At 44.3% G+C, this 18,595-nt stretch overlaps 1 protein-coding gene across 1 annotated transcript in view; it reads right to left on the bottom strand.

The window, feature by feature from the left end:
* The window catches only part of DSCAM (DS cell adhesion molecule), a 709,341-nt gene that overhangs the window by 10,023 nt on the left and 680,723 nt on the right, over positions 1–18,595 (bottom strand). The window contains exons 31-34 of the mRNA XM_044918979.1: positions 16,801–16,916; positions 13,337–13,486; positions 5,177–5,374; positions 3,346–3,648 (exon numbers count right to left, since the gene is read on the bottom strand). Of these exons, the coding sequence (XP_044774914.1) occupies positions 3,346–3,648; positions 5,177–5,374; positions 13,337–13,486; positions 16,801–16,916 (767 nt within the window). The remainder of the gene's footprint in view (positions 1–3,345; positions 3,649–5,176; positions 5,375–13,336; positions 13,487–16,800; positions 16,917–18,595) is intronic.

Raw genomic sequence — 18,595 nt, 5'->3', positions numbered from 1 at the left:
TTGGAAGTTGCCTTGACTGAGAGGGAAAGAAGTTGCTTAACCTTCCAGCTATTTCTCAGAGGAAGATAGAGTTTTATTTGTTTGTCTGGTTTGTCTTTTGTTATTAAAGATGGAAATAACCATCCCTTATTGTAGAAAATGAAACCATAGCACAACTGGCATTTTATTTAAAATAAAAAAGCCCTAAAAATTCAGTAAATTCAAAATTCAGGTATTGTTAAACATCTAAAGTGAGATTCTGATGTTTGCCTTCTGTGTGAGGCATCACATTTCGTGGGGAGCTTCCCTTTATCTGTGGAAGAGGTTTCCTTTTGATTTGTGAAGAGCAAGAATAGAAAATAAATCACTTTGTTTAAAGGTAAGCTGGAAGATGGGGTCGACTTGAATGTTCTCTTATATTTTACTAAGAATTTCTAATAATTGCCATGTTTTAACCAATTGGCTAGTCTTGTCATCATCACAACTATGATAGATGCATTCATTCAATATATTTATTAAGCACCTACTATATGTGTCAGACACAGTGATAGGAGCATACATTCAGTGCTACTAAGTCATTTAAAATATTTCTTGAGTGCTCACTGTATTGCCAGATAACCTGCTAGAGGTAATCGGGGAGAGAAGTAGGAAGGCAATGAAGACATGTTTTCTGTCTTCCTGGAGCCAGGATCTGGCCACGTTGATTTAACTTGATCCTGACTTGATTTGTGGAATGTTTAAAAGTTTTGGACCACAAATGGAGGAAAAGACCATCACACAGGAAGAGCCGATGGTGAGGAGAAAGATGTACAGGGACTGGGAAGACTTGGTTGAGATGCATGCTGATCAATGCCTTCTAGAGCCACGGGGACACAGGTAGGAATGAGGTTTGAAAGCGCAGCTCAAAGAACTGATGATTTTGATGCAGCCTCCAGTCAGCAGAATAATAAATTGTAACCTTGGCTTTTTTGCCTGGTGTTGAATTTAGTCTCATAAAGGGACAATAGGAAGGCTTTCCGAAAAGCATATCAAATATTCATTAATAATAATACAGTCATTTAGGATGGACAAAACAAAGTTTGTGGACATTAGGACTTGTGTTGACTTAAAAAGTGACTCATACCTAAAGTTATAAAGTCATTTTAGTCTAAATAGCATTTTAAGACTATACTACTTCAGTTAATTGTGATCTTTCAATTGTTCTGATGGATCCAGGCAACAACGTCATAACACCACATCCATAACTACTGATGTATTGTGTAGTGACTAACATAATAAAATAAAATTTAAAAAAAAGAAGTTCAAAAATTTTTTGTAATTGAATCTAACAAGAGGAACAACAAGACATCAAAAAGAAACTCAAGCCTTTAATTAATTCAAAGCTTGCACAAATAAGATTATCATTTCACGCAGGAGCTCCTGTATACGAGGGAAGATAGCTGCCGATGGAAGCATGGTGTACTTAACTGGGTGATACCCAAGTGAAGCAATGCTTCCCAGGATGTCTGTGACCTCCGAAGAGAAACAAACAAAAGAGGGAAGGAGGAGAGGAGCCAGCAGCTCAACTGGAGACCACACCGGAGTCACCATGAGAATCCCAACAACAGCGTCAATAAGGCAAAAACAGAAACAACAACACTAACCACTTTACCTAAATTATGCTACACATGTCTCACACCAGGGTCATGCCCATTTTACAGGTGGGGCAACTGAAGGCCACCAAGACTAAACAACATGCCCAGAGGCACATTTTCTCCTTTCCTGTGTTCCTCCGCCTCGGGCTTAACAGCCACAAAGAGCTTATGTTTTTATCCTATGTTTTTCTGCATTTGCCTTGCAAATAAATGCCAACAACAAGAAATGCCTGAAATAAAAACACCCACAAATAACAGCTCATCTTCTCCCTGAGGAGGTAGACAGAATGAGAATAAATGAAGCCATCATTCTTTATTGTATGCTGGCATGAATCTTGACTCAGTTTGGAAGATTAGTTGCTGGATAGACAATTCTTATTTTATATATTTTTATGCATTTATAAGGCTCATTTCAGCTGGGCTATATGCCATAAAACCCAAGGGAATTGCAGTAATTTAAATGTGAAGATAAATTTTTGAAATAAGACTAGTCGAGTGGTTCAGAAAATGGGAAAAGAGGAAATAAAACTGGATTCAACAAGACTGGATAGGCCGGTCCACAGAGGAAAGACTGGATAGGCTGGTCCCACAAAGGAAAGTCTTTGGCAGCTATTTCAGGGTGAAGAAGAAGAAGGAGTGATTCTTCAGATGAGAAGTACCACTGGCTGCCATGGTTGGATTCAGTATATAGATGTATTTATTTGCTCTCTACAATGGTTTGCAGATATCTGATCCAATACTTGAAAACTGTGGGTCTCCATGGAAAAACCAAGATTTCTGGCTTCTCTTGAGAAAGTCACTCATCCTGACCCCCCATTTCCACTTGGGATGAGTTGGCGGGAACATACTGGAGTCTATCCCCTCTAGATAGTCTGTGAACTCAAACTGTCTATCATGCATCACCCCCCTTCTCCTTGCTCCCCATCCTCTTCACTTACGCATGTGATCTGCCAGGCCCTGCAGGCCTTAGAGCTCAGAGCTGCCATCCACACACCAAGTACTCTCACACACCCAGTCCACTCTCACAGGCTCAAGGCAAAGATTGAACAGTGGCTGACCAAACCCCAGCCAGTCACTGTCACTTTGGGTAGCTCAGTGAAACCAAGGCCCAAGCATCGGCCCACTGGTAAGAACTCTCTCCTTCTGAAAGTCCTTGGTATAGCAGCTTTAAAACAAAGGCCCCCTGTGTTTGAACCTCCTCTCATCACATGATGGGGTCTCCCTCTCTCCAACCTGAGCTCCTTGGGCTCTTTGATTGCTTGAACAACAGAATATGGCAGAAGCGATGTGTCCCTTTCCAGGCCCAGCCTTAAGAGACTGGCTATTTCTATTGTTTGCCTGTCAGGACGCCTGCTTTAGAACCGAGCTGCCATGATACGAAGAAGCTGGAGCCACCTTGGGGAGAAACCCACCCAGGGAGGACACGACCAGCACCAGGCTGCCAGGTGAGGGAGCTGTTTGGGAAGGGCTCCTCTATACCTAAGTGAGCCTCCCCAGTGACATGGCTGGAGCAGAGATGAGCTGTCCCCACCAAGCCTTGACTACATTTCAGATGTATAAACAAAATAAGTGACTGTCACTGTTGGAAACCCATAAGCTTTGGGGTGGTTCATTACACAGCAACCTGTAAACAGAGCCCCAAATTCAAACACCAGGACTGGCTTTCATAGCAGATGGTGTGAATCAGGAAGATGTGTCTCCCATACAGTGGTCCATGCATTGCTTTTCTCACCTGGCCGATGTGCCTTTGGAACCGCCATGTTCATCACTCGACCTCCATCCTGAGGTTTGGGGGGAGATGCAGTGAACCTGCAGATCCCCGATTCTGAAGGGGTGCTGGAGGTCAGACTGTCTGTGTACTCGTTTGTCCCTGCCGTCAACTGTTCAGATGATGTGTCTGATATGAAGCACTCTGTGATGGTGAACTTGGCGTGCCTCAGTTGCTCTTCCATCTTAGCATGCTCGTAGGCTCTGGCCAGTTCTTCATAAGTGGAGGAGGCACTTTCTGTGGAGACCATGCTGCTTCGCGCTCGATCTGCCGCGTGTAAAAGAGAGAACAAGACAGATCAATTATTGCCTTATGGCCCCACTGGATGGCCATCTCTGGCTTGTGGCTGTCTCTCCCAGATCCTTGTACTACCTGGCAGGGGTCCTGGGTCTTTGACTGAGAACTGCCTTTGTCACCGTGGGGCCTGCTCTGTGCGCCTCGGTAAAGTGGGCTCAGAGAACTTTGTTTCAGTGGAATTGTTCCCTTCCTGGATGCCTCTGTCAATCAGCAATGCTTAAAAAATTCTGTGTTTCAGGACATCTGGGTGGCTCAGTCTGTTAGGTGCCTGTCTTTGGCTCAGGTCATGATCTCAGGGTCCTGGGATCAAGTCCCACATCAGGTTCCCTGCTCAGTGGGGGGTCTCCCTCTCCCTTTGTTGCTCCCCCTGTTTGTGCGCGTGCTCTCTCTGTCAAATAAATAAATAAAAAATCTTTGAAAAAAATTCTGTGTTTCGTTAAAATGATTGGGAACTTGGTGCACACAGACGGCGGTGTCCACCCCCTGCTCTGACTTGCAAATCAGCCTGTTCCATAGAGACTTTAATTGGCATGAATGGTTTGAGCTCTGAAGTTCAGCTCCTCTAGGCCCAGCTTGGCAAGGAGGACGTGACGGTGGTTGCAAATGAAGCCCAGGACGACGCATGAAATTGGCCAGTAGGAAGAATGGCCCCTGGTCCCTCAGACCATCCTTTGTGACTGCCACATTTTATGGGGCCCAGAGAGCCACAAGGACTGGAGGAGGAGCATCTTGGCCAGAGGAATCTCTATTTTACGCACTAAAAAGTTTTGAATCACCTCTGTGGCACTCTGAGACTCTTCTGAGAGAAATAACAGCCATAAAAATAAATGTACAGGGTAACACTCCACCTTTGGAACACTATTTTTAAAGTGTATCAGCCAGAACAAAAGAAAATGAGTATGAAAATTTCCTACAGCTATTAGGTTTAGATATAATTTCTTTTCAAAAGTTAAGGTGGGGGCTGGGACAAGCTGATGCTATTCTTAGGCCCTGTCTTCTCTCCAAAGTGAAATCTTTGCTGATGGCACAGACTAGATGACTTACCTTATAATCAACCCCTGCTTAATTGTCAAAAGGATCAGCCTATGTTCCCTATAGAGGGTGCTATGACCTTGTCATGAAATTTCAAGTGCAGCCTCTTAAACCCAGAGATGGTAGTGGGTCATGTGCCCTCAGAGTATAATCAGGAATTTTTGAAATCATGTGGGTGAAAATTTTAAAGTATCTGTGTTTCTCTTAGCTGGGTAGGAACTGAAAGGAGAGAAGACCATGAGTCTGAGATTCAAGACACCTGCAAAATAGATGCCTTTTGGTTCTGCTTTGCAGAAATCACTGGGCCCCGGGCATCATCAATGCTGCATGGTTGTATTGGTACCTGTTACTTAAACAGTCTAACAATTTGAAAATGACCTTGAAGGAGCATAAGTAGGAGCCTCTGAAGCCCATCTGTGGGCCATGCTTGTCCCCCGGGTTGAGGAGGAGGCGTGCAGACCCCTACCTGTGTCTTGTGAGGGGCTGACACTGTAGCTGTCACTCTCCTTGTCCATTGATCCCGCAGCCCTGGGCGTCGGCAGCCTCCAGTCTGTGGTGAGGGTGTGTGCTGAAATGGTGGGGTGGGGTCTGTTGAGGGTCCACTGGCTGGCATACCGGTTTCTTGCTGTGGGTCCTGCCTTTGCGTTCCTCCTGGTGGTGGGATCTGTGAAGAGCCAAGAATAATGTATGTCTTAGTGTCTAGGAGTATGGTCAGTCATGATCCAAGTGTTGAGAGTGGTTCTCTCCACCCAGCCCTAAGACCCCCCTGCAGGATTCATGCCTCCAAGAAGCCTTCCCTGACTGCCCCTGTCCAGAGCATTCATTTTCTTTCTCTTATGGTCCGAGACATTTTTGTGAAATGTAAACATTTTAAAAAGTCCTGTGGGGGGCGGAAGAGAACATTAGATTTGGACTCAGGAGTTATGGACTCAATGTCCACATCCTAACCCCTAGTACCTCAGAATCTGACCTTATTTGGAAATAGGTTCATGGCAGATGTCATTAGTTATGATAAAGTCAGATTGGAGTAGGGTGGCCTACAATCTAACATGGGTGGTGTCCTTCTAAGAACAGGAGACAGACACACAGAGGGAAGACAGCCGTGGAACAATGGAGGCAGAGATTGAAGTGCTGCAGCTGTAAGCCAAGGAATGTCAAAGATTGTCCGCAGCAACCACTGGAAACTAGGCAGAGGCGAGGAAGGATCCTTCTCTACAGGTTTCAGAAAGAGCGGGACTCTGCTGACACCTTGCATTTGGATTTCTGGGCCCCAGAACGGTGAGACAATAAATTTCTGTTCTTTTAAGCCACCCCAGTTTGTGGTATGTTGTAATAGCAGCTCTAGGAAACAATACAGTGTTATTGTGGTTTTGTATTTACTCATTCCCTTGAGTAGGACTGTTTTACTCATCAACTAAATTGCAAGTTCCTAGACCAGGAGGATGATACCTTTTTGTCTGAATACTCTCTTAGTTTTTTGCATATGGTAACATAGCTTTTCAACAGAATTGTCTGAACTTTGTCAAAGTTCAAAGATATGGGTCATTCAATGCAGAGCACACACGGTTAATCAGTGTCTGAATTTTATATGTCTGCTGTCTTCAAAAACAGAGATTTACATATATAGAGGCAGGTGCCAGATGGGTTTCATTTTCTCTAAATCTGGAACCAAAGACAGCAGGTCAATGAGGTGGACAGAGTTCTTAGTTCAGCTCTTTGGCTGGACACTGGAGTGGACCATAACACTGTCTTTTCTGGAATTTTGTGGAATAGGGGAAAGGCTCGGTGACCTGGACTGATTTTTCTTGGGCTCCAGCTTGAAGGCCACATAAGGTCCTAGATGGAGCTTTTTCCACCATTGAATTTTCTTCTTCTCAAAAAGGAATCTTATGCAGTTATATTTCAAAATGGTCTGGCCACCTCTCAACACCGCAGTCGATATTTACTGCTCAGCACTAATGAAGCAGGATCAAAAGATCAACAGAGAGAGGGCCAACACTTGGCATTGGGACAATGACTTACTAATGTGTTTTCGTGGGCCTGGAAGTCTCTCTAGGGCAGGGGTCAGGTGTTCATCCTTGGGTCCATTCACAAAGCCTATGATAATCTCTGGTATACAGAATCCCCTGGATGAACACACATAGCCCAGGGTCACTTTATGGATGAGGCAACGGACGCTCAGAGAGAAGTGACACAGCTATTAAGTGGTAAGTAGGGAGCCCAAGACGCCATGGATTGGTTCAGAGGTTGCCCAGCACTTGACCACCCAGAGGTCCCCACCCTGGACACCTAAGTATTTAATACAGTGTCCCTGTGACACTGAGTCCTTTGTAATGCCATTTTGGATCACGGGAGGCAAGACACTTGAAAGGGGTGAAAGGACTTTCTTTTCAAATGGAGGATTTTCCTCTTTGCAAATTCTAGTTATTGGACTTTGAACCGAATCCATCATTCTACAGTGCTGGAGAGAAGCATTAAAATGGCAGCCAAATCAATATATTTTAAGATTTCCTGGGTCATCAAAATGCTTCATCTTGGTGCATATTCTTTGGGGCATTGATTTTAAGACACATTTCATCCCTTACTTGCAAAATTCCACAGAAGACTTTATTGGAAGATGTATTTTTTTTTTGCCTTGATTAGAATGTAAATGTAAATTTACATTTAATGTAGAGCTGAATGTAAATATGACCCCAAAGCCCAGGTTATGCTCGAGCGCCAAGCTCTCTGGACAGCAAGGTATGAATGATAATTGTGTTTCTCCACTGAAATGCTAGAAGAGAGGTCCTCAAAGAGATAGAAAAATATTCTCACGGGTAGGAGGCTAAGTATCTTCCAGGTACGATGGACTTCTTGAGTAGAGCTTCAATAAATGGAGCTTGTTATTTAAATGCTAATGAATCTTTCCCCAAAAATTACCCTGTCCCTTACGTAAGATTTGAGGATTCTCATTTTCTTTTAAAAATTTTTTGAAGGTTTTCATTTTTATTCTTCTTTATGTTTCTTGCAGCTACAGCTGTGGATCAGATTTACTCCTGGCATGGATGCTTGGGCAGCAGGGCTGGGTGGGTGGGTGGGTATCAGTTTGATCTTCCCACTTCAAGGACACTATTTCCTCAAACTCCCAAACCCTCCCCTGTGTTTCTTCCCACTGACCCGCCCACCCATAGTGGGGCAGGACCGTAGCCCCTTTCTCACTGAGATCACCCTGTGTGGAAAATTCCATGGTCACGTTGTACATGTCAGCCTCTATTCAAAGCCACAACTCTTTTCAAGTTAATTTTGTTCGTTATCCTTTTTTTCTAGATGAGGACAGTTTTACCAGTGGCCTGATAACGTTGGAAATATAGGTCATGATACTACTTTCCCTGAACCACAGGCTGCACTTCTGTTCTGCTCTAAGCAAGCATCCTAGAGGCGAAATCATCTCAGTAGGTAGAATATTGGGGTGGTTGACACATTTTTTTTTTAATAATCAGGTTTTGGGAGCTGTTTTATACCTGAGCCGAACTCTTCGGTATGATAGCTCCTAAGATATCAGCTAAAATAAAAATCTGACTTGGACCCTACTTGGTAGCCTCCTTTGCAGGCCTTACCAGGTAATCTACTAAGGAAATAAATGTTGAGATTTACTGCCCCTGCATGGAAAGCATTTTGTTCGGCTCCCCACCACTCTAATATGAATACAACTTGGTGATGAGCCATCACGCTTGCTGAACAGCTAACAAATTAGAAGGTAAGTGATACAAATAACTCTTGGCCTTTCAAGACCGAGTCTGAACCTAAATTAAGCTTTTCTGCCCACTGAATCAAATTATTTTAATCATCCTGAATTCGGGATAAGAGAAGATTTTGTGGCTAATAGGGTTTTAAAACATGTCATGTGTACTGTGATCTGGGTATTAATCTGTTTTTATTCTCTGGCTTTTGCTGTCCTATCTCGTAGGTGCTGAGGCCTCCACTGCATGTGGTGATGATGCTGTGGGGCCTGAATATTCCCATCACGTAACGAACAAGTATTTACCAAGGGCTCATTATATACGGGACACTCCTCGCCTATATCAGGTATTTTCCTGCAGTATGATGTCATGTACAATTCTGCGTGATGGGGTGTGCATTGGTTTTCAAAGTTTCAATGAAAAAAGAGTCAATCCAGGTTGTGAACTCTTCTTATGTAAGCCTACTCAGCCCCTAGATGTCCCCTAAGAAGCGTCATCTCCACTTAACAGCACTTAACAGTGTTTGAGTTAGGTTGCCTGCCTTTGACCCAGTTTCACTACTTGCTGGTGGTGAGCTCATCAGACGTGCCCACTTCCCTCATCTCAGACCTCACCCACCCATAGGGCTGTTGTGACACATGGAGGGGCTCAATAGATCTCGGGGCCTGGCCCGTGATTCCTGAGTGACAAACACTTGGCAAGGGTTGGAGCACATCCTGCTTATTGGGAAGAGGGTGGGGGAGATTTGGTGGGTTGATCAGGAAGGCTAGAGACTCAGTTTAGAGAGGGTTTGGCAGAAAAAAAAATACTCATTAAAAAATCAAGACCAGAGGTGCCTGGGTGGCTCAGTTGGTGAAGTGTCTGACTTTGGTTTGGGTCATGATCTCAGGGTTCTGGGATCAAGTACCCCCATCGGGCTCCCTGTTCAGTGGGGAGTCTACTTCTCCCTCTCCTGCTCCCCCTTCTTGTGATCTCTCTCTCTCTCATAAATAAATAAAATCTTAAAAAAAAAAATCAAGACCAGATGCTGGAGAGTTCCCATGCTGCAGAAAGGAGCTGAAAGGTAGACTGGTAAGGACAGGCGTGCGTCCTATTCATTCCCAGTCTAGCCCTCTGTACATCAAGTACAGTCAAGCTCTTGTACATGCTCTTGGCCCAGATGGGTGGATGGTGACAAAGGGATGACTTCCAGGTAAATATGACCCCAAAGCCCAGGTCATGTCTCACACGTTTCACTTCACGTGTCTTTGTACCCTTGCACGGTTTGTGCGCAAGAAAGCTGATTCCAGTTCTCCTGTGACGGTCTCGGTAGGTCTCACAGAGTGTGCTGGGAGAGACTATGTACATACTTACAAACCTCCAGTCAGCTGGCATCCAGACCCCCAGCCTATTAGATGTCTTAGGAAATGGAGAACAAAGAGAGGGGCCACTGTCTAAAATGCTAAACATCCTTTCTTACCCACCCCCTTTACTCTGATTTCAGAACTTGACAGTGGATTAGTATTTAAGTATGTTTACTGATGCCTACTGTGTGTCAGACTCTGCGGCTGGAGCTGGGGGTGGGAGACACAGACACCACAGACGCCCCACTTTCTCCTGTACCCTAAGACACAGGAGAGACAGGGACGCACACAGAACTGCAGACACAGCCAAGGCCTCTGTTTCCCTTGGTTGAAGAGCTAAATAGCCAATTGTTGGGATTTCTCCCATCCTCATAACGAATCTTTGTTGCAGGTCAGGAAAACTAAAAAAATAAATGCCTAGAAACATAGCTTCTATGATGCAGTCATGAGAGTGTGTAAACAACGTATCGTAGATGCTCTTCTTAAAACTAAAGAGCCCCTACATTGACGACCCCGTCCTAGCATCATTAGAACAGAGTAATAACGCCGTGTGCAGCTGAGGAAACAGACTATAAAACCGTCTCGGCAAATTCGCCCAACTGCAGTGTGGAGAACCAGCCGCATGGGGCTGAGATGACAGGGGTGCACCACGTGGACACCGTGACAAACTTGGGGGCACAGGACACAAGCAGAGAGCTGGGCTTCTGCTGGAGGTCGTCTGTGGGGGGAGGGCGTTTGGATGCCCACTCTTTCCACTTCTAAATGAAAAATGGGATGTTCTTAGTCCCTCCTCATGTGGTTCTGGAAGGAATATTTAATGCAAAAATGATCCCAAAGATCCTTTACTAATAGAGAATGTTGTGCAGATGCTAAAGGAATAGCTCTGCTTTTAATTTTTTTGAATTAGAGACTGATGCATGCATTTGAGTAGATCTACCTAATGCTTGTAAACACTGTTGGATGTTCATCACAAATGAAGGAAGCAGCGTTCTGTAAGCTGTGGTTGCTTCAATGTGATGTGATCATCAGGCTGAACCCCGGGCTGAGCATCCCAACACTCTCAGAATGAGGTGCAAACTCATGAGGCTGGCCCAGGAGGCCTGGCGACCAGGCCACCTCTTTCTCTGTCTACCCCCCCCCCCATCCCTGTGGCCCACTGCAATCCAGGGACGCTTCTGTCCCAACAGGCCTTAGGAGCTTTTCCCTCCTGTTCCCTCCACCTGGCAAGCCAGCTCATGGCCACGACTTAGACTTGCTCCTCAATGGTGGTCTCCCCAGATTCATGTTCAAAGTAGCCTCTCCCATCATCTCCCATACACCCCCTGACTCACTATCTCACCATTTCATCATTGCCTCCTATTTTTCCCTAGTTCTTTTAGGTAAATGAGAAAAGCCTGAGTTCTTTGTTTGCATCTGATTCCTGCACTAAGATGAAATGAATGTCTTCTTGCGTCTCACGATGTACCCCCACCACTGGGCCATATGCCAAGTAAAACCTTAGTGAATATATTTGAGTCTGAATGCACGCATCCTTGCAGTTCCCCAGCTATGCTTCTAGAGTTACAGGTGTGAGAGACGCGGACATGCCGCCCCATGTGCCCCCGGCCTGCCACTGCCTCTTGCTGGCTCTAGTTTCTGCTTATGACCGACATTCACATCTCTGCGGATATTTTGAATGTCATCGAATCAATGTGTCCATTAGTCAGGTAGAGGTGTGATCATGCAGTTGGGAGCTTCCCGGTGCGTTTCTCCTCTATTTATGGCTGGCCTCTGTGCATTGCTCTGCCAGTCGAACATTGAAGGGGAGGTGGGAATGCTTGCTTGTTTTACCTGGCAGAAAGAAGGCGTGTGCTGTGAGTGTGGCAAGCTTGAGAGGTCCTGTCCCACTGCATCAGGGGCAGGGACACACATAGGTCTAACATTTGGGGAAATATTTCTCCAAGAGGGCTCCAGACAATCAGCATCAGAATTACCCAGAATGTCTATTACAAGGCAGATTCCTGGGCCAAGTGGATCAGAACCTCTGGGGACAGAGCCCTGGAATGGGTGTTTGGAACAGACATCCTGGGTGATCCTGATGCATATAAGAGTTGGGGAACCACTATCTGGGCATCTGTCCTGTTTCCTCTGCCTCGTTCCAATTTTCCAGTTAATGTCTCTATCAGCTTCCATGCTGCCTGGGCATGGAACTCTGAGGTCAAGGATCCATCCATTTCAGCAATCTCTCGCCCCACCCCCCTCCCCACCACAGTCTATAGTCTTTCTCTCACTGAATAGCAATCAGTGGCTCAGAAATCCATCAGTGCAGCATCCTATATCCAGACCCTGGACCAGGCAAATGATGATGGGGAAGCCAGTAGCTGGAGAGAATATCAAGGACCACGAAGCGGTTTCTAAGAGTAAGGTTCTCGCTCACACCCCCTTGCAAAATTAACTCTCACTCATGGCCCGTTCGGATCTTCAGTGTGTGCTAATGTCATCAGGGAAGGAAGGTGGTGAGGTTAGACAAAAGGGGGAATAAAAGATTTCTTTAGCACGTTCTTGAGGATAATTTTTCAAATCAATTTCAGTAACAGTTGAAACTGTTTTCAAATTACAATGTTATTAGGAATCAACTGGTTTGATTCATGATGCTTGGCGCATTTCACAAATGCCTTTCGAGTCAGAATTTATGAAAAACGGCTTTTAAGATTGTAATATTTATTTTTCTAATTATAACACTCTGAGAATGTAAATTTTTGCAGAGTGATTAGAGATTTAAAAGCTAGACATCAAAGCTTTCGAAAAGATAATAATCGGGACATCAATTTCTCAGTCTTTAAAGAGATTTAGAAACAATTTCAGTTATGACGGAATAAGAATATCTAGTTAATAAGCTCTAGATACATATTAGGGGATTTAATTTCATTGCAGTAATTAATTCCCATATATTATGGATGTCGATATTAATAACTAAGTCAAACATAATCCCTGGATTAGTCAGGACTACAATTTTTCTCAAACAGCATGTACAGGAGAAAAGCATGAACTCCAAGGACGGACAGACCCACAGTTCAATCTTGGCTTCATTATGCATTATCTGTACAACTTTGGGCTGTTTACCTAACTTCTCTGAGAATCCATTTTTTTTTCTACCTGTAAAATAGAGGCTATCGTATCTATTCATACCTATTATAAGTAGGTACCTCACAGGGTTGCCTTACAGATAACATACACGACATAAGCTTTTTATCCTAATCCTGGCACAGAGTAGATACTCACTCATGTTAATTACCTTCCCCTTTTCCAGTGTCGTCCAAATTAAAAAAAAATTACCTCTACCTGAAATTTCTAGCACTTTCGTAGTAAATCACTACCAAGGGTTATTGGCTTCAGCTGACACAATTTGAAAACCAGCTCAGATCCAACAGTAAAAACTCACTGTCCCAAAGAAAACTACTATTGTGCGTATCTGTTTCTTAGGCGCGGGGCCAATGAGCCCCACCTCCGTTTGACGGGGACAGAGCATCCACGTCTCGTCGGTGTTGACAACACCCACACAGTTTGCGCTGTCTGGCCACTTACTCGTTCCCGGCCGCGCATCCGAAACGTCCACCAGGGGCCCGGTGGCCTGTGACACTGACTGGTAGTGGACCGTGTGCGTCACTGTCAGGGACTTCTGTTTCGCCGCCTCCCCAAAGTCAGCATCCGTTAACAGGACCGTGGAGCGATCGTCTGCAGAACAGCAGGGACGGGGGAAACCAGACATGTTTACCCTCTTTCCATGGCACCCTGCCTCTCTCCCCAGGTCCTTGTGTTATCATTCATTACAACCGCAATTACGGCCTCATCTAAAGCAGCAAAAACAACTAAAAATTCAAGCGCCACGTTAGAACCACTGGAGAGTGCTAAAAGTGTTGGCTTTCAGAGCACGAATGAAAGAGAGTGACCACAGAGAGGGTCTTCTCACAAAGCAAACACTGATTTGGGGAGGCTTGTTGTTGCTGCTGCCTGTTTAACAGAGTTCGGGAATTCTGTATTTGTCAAAGGCTCACCTGAGTTGTCAGCAGGGAAGCCGGCACCACCCAGTGATGGGGCTGCCCCTGCAAGTCAGCTCTGTTTGCAGGACTAGAAGAACGCCACCACCACAGCTCTCTACACTTGAGGGGCTCTCATGCTGAACTTGGCCAATGCTTGGGGTTGGGGGGAGGTGTGGGAAAGAGAAGGGCTGGTCTTCAGAGTTTATTGATTCCTCTATTTTAAAGATTCTGATGTATGTTCCTTCCCACCTCTTCTGAGCCTTAATTACTCTAGAACATCTTTTAATTGATTTCTCAAAATGACTCACTTGTCAGATTTCCAAGCCCAGTTGGCACCTGAAGGTTAGGGAAGCAGGAGCCTGGGTTCAGATGAATTAGGAGCATTTTAGTGCTTGGAAAGGAAGCTGTTGGTTGAGCTGTGTGTCATTATTTGGTTGTCTCAAGATTTTCATTACTTTGTTGTGATACTTTTCACACTTCCTTAAGAGCTCTTTTACTCCAAGGGAAGCTCCCGTTAGGATATATGGATATATTCATACGTTTTCAAGCACCGCAGCCCGGGATGCTGTTCATGAGTTTATCAGTCAGCTGGGACCACGCTGTGGTGTGCCTTGACACAGAACGGTGATGTGAAAGTCATAAACAACACAGTTAGACTTCTGTGTCCAAAAAAGGCTCTGAACAGAATGAACCTTACAAAATCCAATTACTCAGGCTCTGGCAGGAGAGGAAAGCCTCTTGAAGTTAGAATAAAATTTCTTGGCAGGGAAATAGAAGAGAGACTGCCAAGGTGTCTGCTGGCATCCTGGCGTGGGATGCAGCGTGGGCTGGTACCGCAGCAGGATCCGGGGCTCAGCGCGGGGGGTCACACTGCAGCCTTCCCCTGGCCCCCAGACTGGGTGGCCTTTCTCCAGAAACAGGTTCTTACAACTGGACCTGGCATCAGAAGCCCAACATCTACATTCGTTTCTCACTAATAATACTGACATGTTCTGGTTTCCAACACTTAGCCCTGCGGAGAGCACTCTGGATTATCTGCAGGGCTAGGGTACAAACTCTTAATGGGAAATTTCAGGTGCCTGTCAGTGTGTGAGGTTAACCATTCATTCTGGCTGGAAATTAATGGCACTCTCCTATTGGATTCTTGTAGTCAGAGCCCAGAGTGTTTTAAAGCATCACATTTCTACTTCCTAATAATTAGAAAATGCCATTGACCAACTGTCAAGCATCACCAGGAGGTAAACGACTCTTGGTGATCAATGATCCTGTGAGGAATAGGACGCATCTCTGGTGAAGGGCAGTGACTATGGACAGAATGATGAGCAGACTTTCTCTGGTGTTAGGCCAGCTATGACTACCTATTGTAACCACCGTGGGGACAATGATTAACAGGTGTGATGAGGAACATTGATCGAATGTTGTAACTATATTATACGGTCAAAGGAATTATATTTTGATTTTTGAACTGATGTTTCAGAGGAACATCTTGGTTTTTATGCCCAACCTACAGAGTTCAATAAAAGGGATTCCAGCTATACTCCTGAAAGGTAAAGGTGATCAAGAACAAAGCATGGTGCTTTGTCCTGATGGGAGCTATCAAATAAAATCTTACGTATTTTAGGATGAGTAAGTGAACCCTCCAACAACACAGGTAGTATTTAACTGAATTTAGTTGATTGAGGGCCACACTGGGCTTGACCAACCTTCTCCAAGTGCTATTATGCCTGAACCAAACTTAAAGCCAGCAAGAGCAGCCCAAACCTTAGGACTTAGGAACTTCTAAGTCAAGATGTCTCTGCTGTACTATTAGAACATAATCATGCAGGGCGGGAGCAAGGAGCAATGGAGATGTTCTGCCAATCTGGCCATTTACCACTGTTTTTCTGGCAGGAGGCTTCTAGCGTAGGTGCCAGGAGTGGGGTAATTTTAGCCAAACCACAGGATAGGGTTGCCCTGGGACCAAGTGCCAGCAAACACCTTCCAGAACAAACACTGAGCAAAGTTTGAAAAGGGCCAGACTGGGCAACCTGCCTCAGAGTCTGCTTCTATGGATACTGGAAAGCTGAGTGATATTTCTAAGGTGAGGGCTTCTGGGAAGAAGCTTGTTGATATGGAAGCAGGTGGTGACAGTCACAGGAGGCTAGGCTGGCGGCTGGGTGGGGGCCCTGCCCTGGTTCTGCTCTAGTCTAAGTGACCTGCAAGCTATGTAAGCTCTCAATGCTCCAATTACAAAGTAGTATCTTTTTCCTACGTTGATTGGGTGGGTTAAATGAAAGGATGCACATAAAGTGCTTATAAAAGTAGGTGACATTAGAGAGCCCTCAGTAAATGTTAGCTATTCTTCTGATCATTATTGCAATGGAAATATAAAGTCTCTGATTCTGGAGTAAGTAGACCTGTGTAAGAAAGCAGTATAGAACAGCGGATTTTGAATGGAGAGGGCTGGAAAGAGTCAAGACAGCAGGGTTCTGGGCGAACCAGACAGACGTTCTCCAGGTGAAACATGGATCTGGGTGCTTCCCAAAGCACTGCCAAGGACCCCATCCCAGGGTGTCTGCGTGGTGCTGAGAGATGGTGAAAAGGCAGCCCATGCACAGACACTTGTTTGTTAAATGCTAAGTAGATTTTACATGTTTTCTTTAATGAAGGCCCTATTGTAGCTGAAGAAGGCACTGAGTGAATTTCCAGGATGGGCTTTAGTGTGTGACCCTTCTAGGCTTATTTGATTACAGGTGTTTGTTCTTTGGAGAGGCACCAATAGTCTCTGCAGGAAAGACCCGGCACGGATCAAAGTTGGGGAACTCCTGTCTCAGGTGACCTCTGAGCTACGTGTGAGTTCATTTCCCCACCCACATCTGCTGGTATTTATTATTCTCCTCAATAACAATGATCTCCCTTCTACCTCTGCTTGTGGAGCACTCAAGACGTTCCCATAACTACTGGGGTTTGGGCTGAGAGGGCACAGCTGTAGCAGCCACATTGTGTAAGGCCACGAACAAGGCACCTTACCGATGGTCTCCATTGTGTCTCTCTCTTCAATCAAAAGCTGAGCCCTGGGTATGTCAATGTGCATTCTCAAGGTCTGTTGTTGCTTGCTCAAGGTATCCGAAGTCCGGGTATTCTTACTGGGGATAAAATAGAGGGGATTCATGAACAAATGCAGTTCAGACTTACATGATGCCAACAGGGGCTTATACAACCACTGGATTTGGTATCCAATTATTTGAATGCCTTGTGGGGATGGGAGGGGGAAAAAAAAGCAAGGAAGGAAAAGGGGATAAGGAGAAGGAAAAACATTTTTTTCCCTTCATTCAAATGATATTTACTAATATTAAGCTTCAGCAATCAGTTGTGAGGCTCAAAGAATGAAAACTGTCAATAGGGATTGGTTCCATATTGATAGAACCTTTGGAATTTCCCTTTTCTTGTGTAACGCTAAGTAAAACCAAAAAAAAAAAAAAGTGATTCTTAAACCAACAACACTCTTATTTGTCAGACATGAGATATTCCAGTGATGGCAAGGGAGGAAGCATGTGTGCTGGCTGCTCATTGGGTGGGGCTTCTACTAATGGATTTGTATTTACATCTGGCGTAGTTTTATTTTTGTTCTAGTAACAAATCATAAACCTTGTTAACTTCCCTGACACTAGTTTATCCTAACCGATATCGTATTTTAGAATTAAAAACAAAACCCAACTACTATAAGAATTTGTGTACCAGAAAATTACTCTTAGAGTGAGCTTCTAGAAGTAAATGAAAATAGGTAGTAAAACGGCATGGGATAATCAAATTCAGTTACAGCCTACAGAAAAAAAAAATAATCTGCATGTTTCACAAAAACACAAAAAAAGTCCTACATCACAGGAGTGATTGTGCAGTCTTTACAGAGTTGTAAGGATTGAGAAGATTTCAAAATAATGTATAGTTGACCCTTAAAGAACATGGGTTTGAACTGGACGGGTCCACTTATATGCAGATTTTTCTCCATAAATACAGTCTGGTACTGTAATGTTTTCTCCTCCTTATGATTTTCCTAGTACCATTTTCTTTTCTCTAGCTTATTTTATTGTAAGAATGCAGTATATAATACATATAATACGCAAAGTATGTGTTAATTGACTGTTTATGTTATGGGTCAGGCTTCTGGTCAACAGTAGGCTACTAGCAGTTAAGTTTTGGGGAAATCAAGAGTTGTATGTGGATTTTTGACTGTATGTGGGGGTTAGCGCTCTTAATGCCTGCATCGTTCAAGGGTCACCTGTGTAGTAAAACAACTTCTAAAGAGCAACAATCATTCAGAATAATTCATCAATGTGATAAACTATGGCATCCATAAATCCAGCTCAACAATTGCCAAAATCGACTTTGAGAAAGATTTCTGGCGCCTACTTCACTGGATGATTTACCTCTGTGTTAGTTACTTTTAGTAGAGAATGATAAAAGGATAGTCATACTACATCTTAAATGTTTTTCTTCCCGACTAAGCATTCCCCAGGAGTCCTAGGTCCTTTCTTGTTGATGAGGATTCATCTACCCTTGAACCCTGTAGCTGAAGGAATGTTAATAATCCAAAGGTCAAGTTCATTCAAGAACCCCAGTAGACATTTAAATGTTGAAGTCTGTGTTAATATTCTGAATATTTTATAACGGCCCTTCCCTCATTTGAGTATAAACAAAACAACCTACAGAAACAACAGCTTCTAAGAGGTGCGTCATTCCTACTTAGGACTTGATCTTGAACCAGATTTCTTGCTCTGCAGATGAGTAACTGGGTTATGTAGCTAGATCATGCTAATTATGCAGA

This window comes from Neomonachus schauinslandi, chromosome 1 (assembly GCF_002201575.2).
Source record: "Neomonachus schauinslandi chromosome 1, ASM220157v2, whole genome shotgun sequence".
In the NCBI taxonomy this organism is placed as follows: Eukaryota; Metazoa; Chordata; class Mammalia; order Carnivora; family Phocidae; genus Neomonachus; species Neomonachus schauinslandi.
The sequence above is the reverse complement of the archived record's forward strand: the minus strand, read 5'-3'. Positions and strand labels throughout refer to the sequence as shown.